Source organism: Brachionichthys hirsutus, chromosome 16, assembly GCF_040956055.1.
Source record: "Brachionichthys hirsutus isolate HB-005 chromosome 16, CSIRO-AGI_Bhir_v1, whole genome shotgun sequence".
In the NCBI taxonomy this organism is placed as follows: domain Eukaryota; kingdom Metazoa; phylum Chordata; class Actinopteri; order Lophiiformes; family Brachionichthyidae; genus Brachionichthys; species Brachionichthys hirsutus.
In genome coordinates, this window is record NC_090912.1 from 9,786,884 (window position 1) to 9,802,574 (window position 15,691).

The 15,691-nt window shown below is 45.6% G+C and overlaps 3 protein-coding genes across 3 annotated transcripts; 2 read left to right on the forward strand and 1 right to left on the reverse strand.

The window, feature by feature from the left end:
* swsap1 (SWIM-type zinc finger 7 associated protein 1) lies at positions 1 to 1,169 on the reverse strand. Its single transcript, XM_068750335.1, has 2 exons — positions 903 to 1,169; positions 1 to 701 (listed from the first exon to the last, which is right to left on the reverse strand). Exons 1-2 carry the CDS (start codon positions 1,167 to 1,169, stop codon positions 132 to 134), a joined length of 837 nt encoding a protein of 278 aa, XP_068606436.1. The 3' UTR covers positions 1 to 131.
* Positions 1,170 to 1,510: 341 nt separating this feature from the next.
* On the forward strand, positions 1,511 to 7,598 carry znf653 (zinc finger protein 653). The gene is made up of 10 exons (XM_068749861.1): positions 1,511 to 1,806; positions 1,898 to 1,942; positions 2,827 to 3,140; positions 3,242 to 3,672; positions 4,156 to 4,333; positions 6,212 to 6,290; positions 6,377 to 6,494; positions 6,600 to 6,714; positions 6,810 to 6,909; positions 7,003 to 7,598. Exons 1-10 carry the CDS (start codon positions 1,511 to 1,513, stop codon positions 7,178 to 7,180), a joined length of 1,854 nt encoding a protein of 617 aa, XP_068605962.1. The 3' UTR covers positions 7,181 to 7,598.
* Positions 7,599 to 8,948: 1,350 nt separating this feature from the next.
* Positions 8,949 to 14,324, forward strand: tspan34b (tetraspanin 34b). Its single transcript, XM_068750117.1, has 8 exons — positions 8,949 to 9,050; positions 10,397 to 10,474; positions 11,684 to 11,899; positions 12,947 to 13,021; positions 13,119 to 13,226; positions 13,321 to 13,458; positions 13,558 to 13,650; positions 13,833 to 14,324. The coding sequence occupies exons 2-8, from the start codon at positions 10,418 to 10,420 to the stop codon at positions 13,890 to 13,892; spliced, it is 747 nt and encodes a 248-aa protein (XP_068606218.1). The 5' UTR covers positions 8,949 to 9,050; positions 10,397 to 10,417; the 3' UTR covers positions 13,893 to 14,324.
* The last annotated feature ends 1,367 nt before the right edge of the window (positions 14,325 to 15,691 follow it).

The following is a 15,691-nucleotide window of genomic DNA, read 5'->3' on the forward strand; positions in this document are numbered from 1 at the left end:
GTCTGGCGATGGTTTTTAATCATGTGGCTGCCCCAGAACAAACTGCTCTGTTAAATGAATGGAGAGGCACGACTAGAAACATCATCTTACCTCCTTACTGCTTATATTTAAGGGAAAGAAATAAGACATTTTCAAACCAACTTAAACTCCATTAAACCATCAGGAAAAATCAACAGACGCCACTCTTGGGCTACTCCTGGACCTTCCTCATGGGCTGTAGAACTCGAGGCCTCTATGTTGCCCGTCCCAGAAAGGTATATGTGCCACACCTCCTGTAGTCCGGCCGCTGCAGCTTCATAGCTCCTGTCCTGGTCCAGAGTGCAGCGTACCTGGAAATAACGATCGAAAACATCTAGGATCGGATCCGTGACAGACTCCTCGCCACTGGTCTGCGCAGTGTCTACATCCGACTGGAAAGAGGCGATGAGACGGCAGGGGACGGAGCCTGAGGCGTGCTCTTTCAGGAGGTTTGTGAGAAACGCAGCGGTGTCGCACAGCAGTGCAGACAGGTGTGCAGCACAGGACTGCTCTCCGGGATGAAATCCATCCTGGTTGCTGCCTCCAGGACCAGCCAAGAACCGCTCCATCCTGTCCACGATGATCAGTGAGGGAGGCGTAGGATATAAGTTGGCGGATTCATGAAGGCTTGCCACCTGCTGCAGCAGCTCCTCCACCGTCCTGGGATAGCAGAACTTAATTCTCTTTCAAAGAAATAAAAGTAAAAATTAATTGGCAGACAGAAGTGCTGACACTTTTGTGAGCAGATTTACTCAGGTTGGCTAATAAACAAAATGCAAATAAAAATTAATTGGTCCTTGATGTGAAAATGTGTGGATTTTATTAGAAAATTTTATTCAGAAAAATGTGTTGAAGCCTGAAAAACCGAGTGAAATGACTGTTACCTTTAAACTCTCTGGTCTTAGGCTGGGAATACATTTCTGCAGAGCCGCAGGAAGCCTTTGAATTTGTGTTTGGGTGAAGAACACCACCCTCACGCCCATCTCCGAGGCAGCAGTCACGGCCGCCAGCAGCAGCACGGAGCGGCTGATGCGCTGATCTCCGATCAACAGCGAGCTGCACGTCGGTGTTGGAGAAGTCACTTCGACGTCATTCTTTATATCCGTTCGTGACATAAATGTCTTAAACACAAGTGTTAAAATGTCTGCCATAATTAACACTACGAGGCTGCGCGCATTCCTTACATTAGTCACCAGATAATGACGTTATCGCCGAAGTTACCCGCTTTGTTTACACTTTCCAGGTTGGTGTTCGTGCTTATTTGGTCCGTCAGAAAAAAGCGCTGTGCTGTACAGTTCCGCTGCGGTACAAAATTACGATTTTATTCACCTTTTGCAGCTTGTATATTCACCGAATATAATGCGGGGCTGTTTTTGAATAAATGAACATAAACACTTTGTGTTAGCGAGACGCACAGAAATGTTGTCTGTATTGGTACTTCCTGTTTTGTGAGACTACTTCCGGGAGGCTCACGTCAGCTCCTGTGGCCAAGATGGCGCGGAACCGGACAGAGTTGGAAGTAGCCCTGGACGCCGACCAAACTGGAGACCGAGGAACAGGCGCTTCGAGGCGTTGCAGAGGACGGCCCAGACTCACGGACTCCGACCGGGCGCAGAGGCGCCTCGAGTCCCGGAAGAAGTACGACGTGAGGCGGGTTTACCTGGGAGAGTCGCACAAGCTGTGGACCGAGCTCCGCGGGCGGACCAGCCTGAGTGACGCTGGGCTGGCAGAGTATCTGATCCTGCTCAACTCCACCTATGGAGAAACATGCATGCAGGAGTTCTGCGGGTAAGCCCAGTAAAAGTACGTCATCTATTGAGTGATCTCTGGGTTCTGCTTAACCTGGCCGGTCCAAGTTGACTATGCTGTTGTATTTCAGGAAGAAGAATGCTCCAGAAAGCTCGGCTAAACAGGCAAAATGTGAGTGGTGCCACCTGACGGGTTAAATCCTAAATCAATCACAGTTAGATCCGTTTTAAGTGCCAGAATTGTATAAATATTTTATAAAGGTTTTGCAGGCTTAATCTGATCGTTAAAAAAAAAGAACCTGCGTGCTATAAATTATACAATTTCTAAAGTTTGTTTACTTTTGAAGTTCAGCCTCTAGTATTGCTTCACTGCCAAGTAGGACCAGGTAAAGTGAAATTTAGATGAAAAGGAAAAAGCTATTTTCACATAACATAAAAATGACATGCTTCAAAATGAAGAAAAAAAACACATCTAAGGTAGAATATCGAAATTGGAACTTTCAAAGTCATCAAAAATAGTAAATTGGTAAAGCACATTTTTATGGTGTGACTTTCTTTAATCTCCATTATCAATGTCAGTATGCTCAATATATATTTTAAATTGTGTTTTTATTAAATCTAAAAATGAGTTGGTACAAGAAGTTGTAATTTTGAAGTAAGTGTGTCTATATTTTTACCTTATTTGATTTAATAGCTACAATTATGATTCACTATCTCCTAATTTTGACCTGGAACTCAAAATGAGCTTGACATAACTCTTAGTTACTCGAGCTGAAGCAAACTGTTGATTAACTGGCTGTTTGACAGAAGAAAACCTCTTTGAGAACAAAATGGCAAACAAACAAAAAATAATAATAATAATAATTTCTTCTTCTATGTGCTCATATAAGGTTCTTACTGATGTAAACACCTTTCTTTATATATATTTAAAACCTTGGCCTTGAGAAAATTGTGACATTTTCCACTACAAAATGTGTTTATATTTTATTATTCTTTGCTTGTTTTTCTGTGCAAAGAAATCAACAAGGTATTCAAAACTGACTGGTTGTTTCGCAGGCAGGAAGGAACAGATCTCCAGCCTCCAGAGCCTGGTGGGTTGGTACCAGGATCACTCCCACTCCTGCCCACAGGAGCCGCAGCTCACAGCCCTGGAGCCTCAGCCCAACCTCTCCATTGTTGCCGTCTGGCGATGCGGCTCTCATCACTCATTTGTGCAGTACCTGTTTTCGCCACCGAGGGAGGCTAGCGACTCCGAGCATGAAGCAGAAGTGGACGGGGACGGAGACGGAGAGAACGCAGCAAAAACATACATGTCTATTGCTAAAGGTGTAGCGAGCAGGAAGAGGAGGAAGGAGGCTCACAAACTGTTCAACAGTACATCAATTATTTTACTCGTTCAGAACTCATCGTTTAGTATTTTTAACTGCTACACCTGGAAGTCCCTCAAATTACTAATATTGACCTGCTTTCCGTAGATGTTGAGGACAATCCAGAGGTGTCTGAGGTGCAAAGCGCCAGGAGCCCCACGGAACAGCCTGCAGGCCTGAAACACCGGCCCGGGGTCGTTCCTCTCACAGAGCAGGAGGTGGAGCAACAGAGAGACTCGCCCGCTGCAGCATTTCACTCCATCCCCTCAGAGGAGGAGGCCGAGGATCTGCGACGAGGCGGCGAGGACGAGGTTGGGCCCGTACCGCAGCGTTACGGGTGTGTTACTCTTATGGCGTCTTTACCTGACGACCCGGAGAAGACGGACCAGGACGCCGCGCCGTCGGTCCCGGTGGAAGCTGAGCCGGAGCTGCTGGTTCCGCTGCCGGAGCAGAGCGAGCTGTTTGACCCTCAGTCTCTGCAGACCGTGGTGACCAGCTGTGAGATTCCTGAGCAGAGAGTCCCTCTGGAAGGCTCGCAGGTGGGTGTCCTGAATACGTTCTAGAGATGTTGACACACACCAGAGAGAAGTTCCCGTGTTTATTACCTCCGCCGAGGAAGTTGGGGTTTGTGTCTGTCTGTCTGTTTGCAACATAACTCAAAAGGTTCTGGACGGTTCAGGTAATGTTGGGAATCTTATCAGAAACAGTTGATTACGTTTTGGTGATGATCCAGAAGAGATCCTGGATTCTGGATCACTTTGAAAGTTTCGTTAATATCGCAGTCAATGGAGCTTCAGAATTTGTTCCTCGATATCTCGGTTGATTATTGACTGTTTATGGAATTTTACACACCATACTTCATGTTTGGTGCGTAAAGTTACCAAGAACAATCTAGAACCTTTTGATGCTGATCCAGATCACCATGTAGACGGTGTAAATCCGATTAAGAGGAGAATGAGCTGCTTGGTGGAGGTCTGTGCCCTCCGAGTGCTTTTTCTATTTCCACCTGTGCTCATCTCCAGCTAATCATCATCACTGGCCCCAGCTACGAGGCCCTGGCATCGGAAGGCATCCATCTCAGCATGGGTGGTGGGAATGTGGAGGAAGTCACCTGCACTGTCATCGGAGGAGTCTCCTACAACCAGGTGTGCATATCTGACTCCAAACTCAGACCAGCGGAGGATGAGGACTCGATAACAGGTGTGTTTCATGCAGAACTGACCCTGTTTGATTTGGGCGTTACTCAGAAGGCAGACGGGGCGGTTCACTCCAAACCTCCAGACAGGTAGGGTGTCCTGACCAGCCTGGGCGTGGCTGTCAGGTGGTCTACAGGTGGAACCACTTCAGGTGTCGTTAAGTGTGGACCACCTGTTGTCTCTTCTGGAAATAAGTGTTAACTTTTGGCAACGTCCACCGTCTGTCCTTCTAGGTTCCTGAATACCAAACTTGTCCATCACGTCTTCATCTCCTCTATTTCTTCACCAACATGCCCATTGAGGTCTGCTCCAATCACGACTCTCTCACTGCTAGAGATGCTCTGATCCACTTCATCTAAGTCAGTCCAGAACTTCTCCTTCTCCTCTAACTCTCCTCCTACCTGTGGAGCGTAAGAACTTCTCCTTCTCCTCTAACTCACCTCCTACCTGTGGAGCGTAAGAACTTCTCCTTCTCCTCTAACTCACCTCCTACCTGTGGAGCGTAAGAACTTCTCCTTCTCCTCTAACTCGCCTCCTACCTGTGGAGAGTAAGAACTTCTCCTTCTCCTCTAACTCACCTCCTACCTGTGGAGAGTAAGAACTTCACCTTCTCCTCTAACTCACCTCCTACCTGTGGAGCGTAAGAACTTCTCCTTCTCCTCTAACTCACCTCCTACCTGTGGAGAGTAAGAACTTCTCCTTCTCCTCTAACTCACCTCCTACCTGTGGAGAGTAAGAACTTCACCTTCTCCTCTAACTCACCTCCTACCTGTGGAGCGTAAGAACTTCTCCTTCTCCTCTAACTCACCTCCTACCTGTGGAGCATAAGAACTTCTCCTTCTCCTCTAACTCGCCTCCTACCTGTGGAGCGTAAGAACTTCTCCTTCTCCTCTAACTCACCTCCTACCTGTGGAGCGTAAGAACTTCTCCTCCTCCTCTAACTCACCTCCTACCTGTGGAGAGTAAGAACTTCTCCTTCTCCTCTAACTCACCTCCTACCTGTGGAGCATAAGAACTTCTCCTTCTCCTCTAACTCACCTCCTACCTGTGGAGCGTAAGAACTTCTCCTTCTCCTCTAACTCACCTCCTACCTGTGGAGCGTAAGAACTTCTCCTTCTCCTCTAACTCACCTCCTACCTGTGGAGCGTAAGAACTTCTCCTTCTCCTCTAACTCACCTCCTACCTGTGGAGAATACCCACTAACAATATTCAACCCTAACCCTCAATCTCCAGCTTCAAACTCATCAGTCTATCCGACACTCGGTTCTCCTCTAGAACACTCTGCACCAACTCTTCCTTCTAGATAACTCCTCCTCCATTCCTCTTTCCTCTCCTCCGTTATAAAACAACTTGAATCCTGCTCCTCAGCTTCTAGCCTTGCTTCCTTTACTCCTGGTCTCCTGCACAGAACACATCAACCTTTCTCCTCATCATCATTTCCACCAGCTCTCTAGCTTTTCTCGTCATCGTCCCAACATTCAAAGTCTCTACTCTCAATCCTAAACTTCTCCGTTCCTTCTTCTCTCGCTGGCGATGCACCCGTCTTCCTCCTCCTCTTCACCTCTGTCTTCAACCCACAGTAATCCAGTTTCCAGCAGCGTCCCGGGTTAACAACGCTGCTGGCTGTCGTTGTTAACCCGGGCCTCGGCCGATCCGGTATGACTTTCTTATTTACATTGATTTGCAAGTTAAATCTTTGGCACATTTTCACACCGGATGCCATTCCTGACACAACCCTCTGCATTTATCCGGGCTTGGGACCAGCTCAAGGGAGAAACTGGCAATGCATTCATCAATGTTGTGCTTTGATTTTGTCTAATTTGATTCAGGCAATATCCTCCGGAATGACTCTGTAATTGCACTTGACGGTTTTTCTTTGCAGTGTTGAGTGACAAGCAGCTGCTGCAGCCGATTGATGACGCCCTGGACCTGAGTAGTGACAGACACGTGCAGCGACGCAGGTTGGCATAGAGCATCCTCTCTAACGGTGAATTCATCCAGATACCTGCTCCACTCTGATCTAAGTCTGCGGGGGTCGTCCGTGCAGCATCAGGTCAAAGAGGAACAGGCGAGGCCCCGTCGTCGAGGCCGACGGGATGCTCAAGATGTTCCACTGTCCGTACGAGGGCTGCAGCCAAGTCTACGTAGCCATCAGCAGCTTCCAGGTACAGCAAGCAGCGCCTTCCATTCAGGCTTAACATTTCAGCTTCCGTTGGCTATTTTAATTCTAAGCTAAACCATCTGTTTGCTTCACTTCTCTCTCTCTGTAGAATCATGTCAACCTCGTTCACAGGAAAGGGAAGACCAAAGTTTGCCCCCATCCAGACTGTGGGAAGAAATTCTACCTGTCAAACCACCTGCATCGCCACATGATCATCCATTCAGGTGGAAACTCAAAGCCCCCCCCCCCCCCCCCCCCCCCAGCATATATCGTAGTCTCACGGATGCTGTCATCCAGCGGTAACAGAATCTCTCCGCAGGGGTCAGAGATTTCATCTGTGAGACGTGCGGAAAATCATTTAAGCGTAAGAATCATCTGGAGGTCCACCGGCGGACCCACACCGGAGAAACACCCCTCCAGTAAGTTAGCAAGGCAAGAAAATGAGTGTCAGCAGTATGTATAGCTTAGCATGTTAGCCTGTGACTACAAAATGGTACTATCTCATCTGTCAGGTGTGAAATCTGTGGCTACCAGTGTCGCCAGCGTGCCTCTCTGAACTGGCACATGAAGAAGCACACTCCAGAGGCCCACTACAACTACACCTGTGAGTTCTGCGAGAAGAGGTTTGAGAAGCTGGACAGCGTGAAATTCCATAAACTAAAGAGCCACCCGGACAAACAGCCAAGCTGAGGCGCCCCCGGCGCTGGTGATGGGGAGCTAAACCAGTCCGGGCTGGACCCGGATGACCGAACGAAGACTCTGAGAAGACGGGGACGGCGCTGCGCTTGTCTCGCCTCTCATGTCCAGGACGATGTGAACACACAAACGGTGTGGGCCGCGCTCACAGCCGTGCAGGACACAAAGAAAAGGGTTTAAACCGCTGTTTACCAATGACTGTCACTTTACCTGTCTGATAAACGCCTCCCCCGAAACGGCACGCATCTCGCTAGCTGCAACAAGACACGCGTCTATTTGGATATTTTATGTTGTGAATATGGCTGGATTTCCATAAAGCGTCGTTTCGTGTCTCATCCGGCTGTGGGACGGGACGGTGGTACGATGTCGGATGATATGCTGTATGTGTGATACACAAGAGGAATAAACGGCAGAGAAGAAAACGCACTGAACGTGCCTGTGAATCGGGGCTGCCGCGTGACAGCTGGGGGGTATTTACCCTCCAAGCAGGGGACAAGGTGAACCGCCGCCGAGCGGGGTGTTACCGGTTGGTGTTTGCAGACTGCTGCTCGACACGGATGCAGAATGCTGCACGAGATGCCAGCGCTGCCAGTGTTTTGGCCACACCTGTTTTTGTTTGTGAGATATTCCAAGTCGGCACTGAGCAGGTGCTCATGTCTTTGTTCAGTGCAAACAAGCAGAGGCGCTGCTTTTAACCCACCTCAATAAAAGGGCTAAAGGAGCCAGCCATTGGCACGCCCACTCAGAGGTCGACGCCGCCAGAATATCCTGAATATTACATTTATACATTCGAGAATTAGGATAATGGGAAAAGAATTCTGAAGATCAAGATGCCACCCACATGTCCAATTGGTTACGAGATCATAGCGTGGTGGGAGGAACCCGGAGGACCGCTGGGAGGACACGCAAACTGACCTGTGACCTTCCTGCTGTGAGCCAACAGCGCTTCCAACTGCGCCACCATTGCTGCCCTACAGCCAGCGTTTACCCGTTCACACAGGCTGCCGTGCCTCTGCCTACACACCAGGGGGGGTTAAACATTTACACCCTAGTGGAGCAGGCAGACTGAACCTCTGACCGGTCCTGCCGAACCACAGCTGCTCCTACAGAACTTAAAGTTTAACAGTAACGTCTCGTTAACGCCACCAAGGAGGTCGTATTTTTTTACATACATCTGTGTCAGCAGATTTACACGAAATCTCCTCGGTAGATTTCCACGGTGGGAAGATGCGTCCTGGGCCGGAATGAGATCCCATTGAGTTTCATTGATGAAGGATTTTATTTTTAAATTCCTTTAACAGTGTCAGGTGAATCTTTTTTTCTTTTTTTTTTACTTTAATAATGTAAAGTAACTTTAATTGTAAATCTAAAGTTCTCGCGCACACTGTCTTGTAATATTTACAAACTCAATTCAAATGAATACCTTAGAACCACGAAGCCCTTAGGGACACGTGTGTGTGTGTGTGTGTGTGTGCGTGTGCGTGTGTTTCAAACCTGCTGTGACTTCACACAGGTGTTCTCTCTCTCCCCTCCCCTCCCCTCCCTGATGGGTGACTGCGTGGTGATGCGAGTTGAAGCCGCGTTGGACACGCCCACCTCGTCCTCTTCCTCCTCCTTTCTCATGACCTGCCGGCAGTCTTAAAATAAGGGCAGACAACTTAAAACGTCAACCGGAGGCTCCTCTTATCCAGCGGCGCAGGACAACCTCGAGGAGTGGGAGACAGAGAGGCTATCGTGGGTCGTCTTCAGAGGACGGGAGGATAATAGACTCGCGTTGTCCCACGGCGGCAGCCTCCATCACCAGGGCGACGGACTCGGCAGCGATCCAGCCTCGGAGCACGGCCTTGGATATTTCCTGTGAAAGGTAAGGGTGACTGAATTTAGCCCGACTGGTGTAATTAAACCTGTAAAGCAGTGTCTCTATGTTGAGTTCTTAGTGACTGTTTCCACTGTCGTTCCAACAAAGGACGGGACCCGTCCAACAATTATCCTTTGTCCTCTGAGACCTGCTTGTAATTATTCTGCTCAATGCCAGCCTTTGTCTTCTCTCTCTGGAGCATTTCTCGGACGGTCAGAAATGATTCCGGGTTTCGGTTGAAGACCAGCAAACACAGACACACGTTCATATTTAACGGGAGAGAACTTTGTCACCAACAGAAGCTCCCACTGCGTCAGCTTATTTGCCCTCGCTGAGGCGTTTAGGGACTGTCGTGCGACTCTCGGTTGTTAGTACATCACCAGGACAACTCCCAGGTGTCTCAGTGAAATCAGGGGCCTTGTGGAAAAGGGAAAAGCTTGAAGGAGTGAAATGTGGGGGGAGTTTAAGACTAGGGCTTATGTTGTCTGTTTACCTTGATGACGTTCAGCTTTAATCAAACACCAAAAGTCACTTCCTGTTTTCAGTTTGCTTAATGCGAGAGCAGATAATGCTTTCTTAGCTGTTTCTGTGAAACGTAGCGTTAAATCCCTGTTCTCAGGAAGCAACCGTGTTGCTACGCCCAGCCGGACTCTGCCCAGTCACTGTCACTGGGATAACCATCCATCTTGTCATGAGAAACAAACAGCGACGTTCTCCATCAGAGAGTTAGCACAACGTTCATGGGAATAAAGCCTGAAGTGGTTCCAGAACAGAAGAGCTTGCAAAGACCAGTTCGGAGATGATTTGGTAATCAAATGTGTCTCGCCCGTCCCAGAGGAGCGGGTGACACAGGTCAGCTGACGGGGATTTGCATGGCAATGATCTGGTGAAAACCGGAAACAGAAAGACATACGTACTCAGTCCTGCCTTCACGCTGGCATTGTCCCTAAAATAGACCGGCTTTGTCTGAGGTGATGGAAGGTGATACGTGTGGATTAATGGCTCTCTCGCAGTGAAAGGCTGCAACCACTTTAGAGTGTTTGAAGAAGATAAGTCACTGAAGTCACAAAGGGCAAAAGGTGAGGTGCTGGGAAAGAGGCAGGCGCTTTCCCCTCCTCCTCTGCAGTCACAAAAGGAGTTTGCCACCCAACCAGCGGCGCATAATGACAGTGAAATTTATCATCAGCATAGCTAATGGTGGACAAACACACGGCTCTGATGCGTGGACGGCTTCTCAGTATAATATTACTCAGAAGTTAAATAAAGAGGAAAATGTCATGTTTTATCAAAAGGAGTGCAAACACAAGAAGAAAGTCGGCGTCCAAACTGGACATTTATTTTCTCTCCCTCAGGCAGAGGATCCTGCAGCGACAATGGGATGTTTCGGATTCCTCAAGACCATGATGTTTCTTTTCAATGGCATCATATTTGTAAGTTTTGATGTTGAAATACTGTTATTTTATATTTAGAAGAAAGCACCTGTATCAAAAAGCAACGCACCCTCTACTTGATGCAACACCGCATGTCCAGACGATTCTGTCAGACTATTTATATCATAATTTAGTTAGTTATTATTTCAGATTTTAAAAAGCTAGACTTTCATACGTTGTAAGACATGTGAATGAAATAATTCTCATTATGTCCTGACCTTTATTGCCTTATGTGCATCATGCTGGAGCCTGAACGTCTCATGACGCAGCGCACCTTTGTTAGGTGCCACGCCTTTCTGCTAAACAGCCATTACCCATTCATCAGAATTAAAGTAATCCCCAATCAAATTATTAAAAAGGGTTTTTGTTTATTAGGGTTTAAAAAACGATTACAAAATAAATACAATTACAAATCACAAGGAAGCAGAGAGCTCATACAGGGTTTTTAATGGAACAAAGATGGAATATTTTAAATATGATTGAACTATGGTAATGTAAAAACATGAAGAAGACAAAGCTTAAGCAAAAGCTACCAGGAGGAATGCAAGATGCTGAGGAGAACCCTAATGAGACGAGGAAAGCAGGACGACGCCAGAGGCAAAACAGAACAACTGACAAACTAGGGCACAATGCACAAAGACCAAAATACACAGAAGACAGGTGACATAGACCACAATAGAAACAACCCGACACCCACGGTGGAGGGAGGGCAGGCAAACACGCAAAGAACATGAAACACACACGTTCAAAACATACACAAGACAGACCAGAGGAAATGCAAGGTAAACCAGGAAGTGTGAGCATTTAGAGAGAACAAACCTCCACCATGTTTGTTTTATCCTAATGTATTGATAAATGTGTGCTTTGCATAGTTTTGATTTTAGAAGATTAAAACTGCCTTATTTCACAATGTTAAAGAATCCTTTAAAGAACTCCCAGATCCAGATCACTACCAAAACTTGATCACCATCCATCCTGGATTTCCTAATCTCGTTGTATAGCCACTATGCAATGACAATAAAGGTTTTCTATTCTGGGTGAGCATTTTATGCAGATATGTCCATTAGCTTTTGCCGAGTCCCACAAACAAACAGGCAAACACTTTGATCCAATCAGGCAGCCTCCTTGGTGGAGGCAATAACAGGGTCACTACAGAGCCATGACTGATTGTTTCTAATGCCTGTCTGCTACCTCTCTTCGTTCCCTCAGCTGGCGGGCGTTGCCATCCTTGGCGTTGGGATCTGGGTGAAGGTGGACAGCGGCTCCATCCTGACCTATCTAGGGAAAATTGAAAATGCCCCACCAGAGCTCAGTCAGGTGCTGAATGTGGGATACCTGCTGATCGCACTTGGAGTTCTGTTGCTCGTCATCGGCTTCCTGGGCTGCTGTGGAGCCGTCAAAGAAAGCAGGTGCATGCTGCTGCTGGTAGGTAGCGGTTTGACGTCACCCTTGTTGTGTACCTGAAAGTATCTGTGTCACAGTTAAGTGATGGGTTCAATAGACATGGAGCTACTGCCCGCAGCTGTTGGCTTTGCATGAACATCACGGACTAACTAGAACATTTAATTTCTCTGAAGACGTCACTCACTGTCGGCCAAGAAAGAGGTAATGCTGAGTAATCAACTGTGTCTCCAGCCTTCCTCTCAAGTCTTTCTATTTTTTGTTTAACCAAACAAGACTTTTGAATCTCGCCGCTCATGAAACTTTACCTCAGAACCATATATTCTGGTATATTAAATGAGAAAGGTGCTGTTTTTTTTTTTTTTTTTACATGTTTTTATTGTTGTTTTGGCAGAGATTACATAGTCATAATTAAAAGGATTTAGAGGTAACAAACCCAAAGTCTGTCTCACCTCTTCCCTGAAAGCCACACAACACTCTTCATTCTTCAGCCTCCACCACTTTGTCCTCTGCTCTGCCTTTGTCCTCTTCATCTTCTTCACCACAAGAGTCATCTTACACACCACCAGCCTATGCTGGCTGGCTACACTCTCCTACCACGACCTTACAGTCACCAACCTCCTTTAAACTGCTCCATCTACACAAGATGTAGTCTACCTGCGTGCTCCTCCCTCCACTCTTGGATTAACAACTCTGCTGCCGGTCATTGTTAACCCGGGCCTCGACCGATCCCGTATGACTTTCTTATTCACACTGATTTTCATTTTGTAGTTTGGCAAATTTTTACACCGGATGCCATTCCTGATGCAACTCTCTGCATTTATGCAGGCTTGAGACCGTCACAAGGGAGAAACTGGCAATGCCACGTTAGCTCCTGCTAACCGCACGACCCATGAGGCTTCATTTATTCTATTCTATTCTATCAGTATTATTTAAATTATTGCCTCCCTCATGGGTGGAAGAAAGCAAACAGCATAGCTTTATACTGATAAAGAATCAATAAGATAAAGTAAATGTAAGGAAATGACACTCGAAAACTCTGGTATGATATTGTATCATTTCCCCCCCTAGTTTTTTATCATTGTCCTGCTGGTCTTCATCGCCGAGGTTGCTGGAGCTGTGGTGATCTTGGTGTTCAGACCCTTGGTGAGTAAACTAAGGAACACATGGAGAACGCTGGCATTAAATCTAGAGCTGGCTTTAGGTTCTTGAATGTGACAGCTATCGTATGTTTGTCTCTTAGGCAGAGGAGTTAATTAATAAGATCGGTGTGGCAGCAGTTGCCAACCTCAAGACGGAATACGGAAGAAGTCCGGATGTCACAGGACTGTGGAATACGACCATGGACACAGTAATCTTGCTGATGAATTACAGATAATTTCACACCATCTTCCTGAGGCTTTCTGCCACATGCACGAACTGTGCTCTCTTTGTGTCCACATCAGTTGAAATGCTGTGGATTCTACAACTCCTCAGACTTTGTGGGCTCTCCTTATTATGTGGACCACAGCCAGCAGTACCCGCCTCAGTGCTGCCCAGGCATGAATGATCCGTGCAACACAATGGTGGCTGACAATGACACGGTACGGCTGTGGAAGCGCTAGAAACAACCAAAATAGCTGCGTGCGTGATGCAAAACCATTTACTCTTCTTCTTTTGCCTCCTGTCTTTTCTTTCTTCAGACCATAACTGGTTGCTTCCCAAAGATCAAGGCGCTGATTGATGACAACACAGTGGTTATTGTGGGTGTGGCGCTGGGAATAGCAGCTCTGGAGGTATGACTTTATCACTCAGCTTTAAAACATTTGTAAGGCTCAATTAAATGTAAATGGAAGGTTTGTTGAATATCTACTGAATTTAATGTGTAATCTGAAATAAATATCAGATATAATGAAAATAAATAATTATTTCTTTCAATCATGCTTTTTTTTATTTCACATAAATATATCATCCTCAGATTTGTGCCATGGCTGTCTCCATGATCCTCTACTGCAGAATAAAATCCCGAAGCGTTTAACGGCAAAGGGAAAAGACTTTGGAAGGATCATTGTAACCATGGGAACATGTCTTTATTATTTGTTCCACCGAGAAGGCTTTTCCTTTATTTTTGCAATGCTTCATCATGTAGAACAGGTCACATCTTAGCAAATCTAGCTCCACAACATTGAACGCTAATATATGCAAATGATTAATACATGTGATCTTTAATTCTATATCTAGATCTGTTAATTTACATTTGATAAGACAGGCCACACTGTGAACAAACCAGGGTTTATAACAGGCCTGATACCGCTATGGACAGATAATTAGGATTCACATGAGAACTGTGTTTCTAATGATAATGACACAAAGACCACTTTGTGGATCCACTGCTGTAAAGTCTTTGCCATGAACGAGCTTGTGCAAGAGCACCAGAGGTGAATTACACTATTTGTATGTACATGTTGTAATGTGATCATTTTTAAATAAACAAAAATGCATTTACGGGTGCCGGTGATAATATTCCTTTATTATCTGGTTTGTCACGCTTTAACAAACACACACAGGTAAAAAAAAAACAACCTTATTTCACCTGCTGACTTTCACCTGCTGTAAAAATGTCATTTCTGATTTACTGTGAGGAAATTCAAAATGTTGTTTGCACAAGATATACAGGAGCAGAGAGCAGGGGTGTCAAACCACATTAGCATTATGTTTGCCCTCCAACGGCCTAATGTAAACCGTAACACAGTAAAAAATGTAACTAAATGTAATGTAATTTAATGTAAAATAAATGTAACTATTCACATACATGCTGTTAAATAACTTTTTTATTTTATTTAACTCTTTAGCCACCACAGTAATTACAATTACATATTCAGTTTTGATCTCTAAAATATTCAGTTTTTAGAGACAAAGCCATACTGTAAATGAGAAAAATCATAAGTATGGACCAAAGTTTGTGATGGGAATAAATTAACACATCGAATAATGTGGAAACGTTCCATTCAAATGCAATCATCATGCAGGAACAAAGATAATCAATACAAAATCAAAGCAAAACCAAAAAGCCACCACCTTGTCTTGTTATGGACATGCAGAAACCAAAAAAACCAACCAAAGTGGGCAAGATAAAGAACATTCCCCGAGTCAATGCCGCGGAAAAGACGTCAGTTTCAGGATCAGCACTGGACAGCTCCATATGTAGCCGGCTACCTATGGAGCTGTCCAGTGCTGATCCTGAGCACCATATGTAGCCGGGTTCAACATATCAGCACATGCTGGAAAAAACAAAAAGGTTCAAATAACTTTCAATAGTCACCGCCAGCAGATTATTAATTTCCTGACTGCAGCGTGTTGCTATTGTTATTGACATGTTGCTGAATTTTTCCGTTTGATCAGTTCACTACTTAAGTTACAAACATTGCATATTCAATTGTATAGTTGTAAAAATATATGGATAGATTATTGCTGTTATTATAACATAAATCCTTTCAATTGATGAGGTTAAGAAAACCACACTACTCCATCGATCAATAATCAAACTTATTCAAGTAAATAATATTAAATAATAAATAAAGCAAAATATCATCCAACACAAGTTGTGGCATTAACTTTGTTCAAAACTCTTTTGTCACAGTTGAGAGGAGCAGAACTGCAGTAGAACCAACAAATGTGGACTGTTAAGAACATGTGTCACAGATACAGCATTTAAAAACAACAAATGTCTGCACACAGCTCTCGAGGGCCACAAAAAATGACGTGGAGGGCCACATTTTGCCCCCGGGCCTTGAGTTTGACACATGTGGCATAGAGCATGAACGTAGACATCTGCTC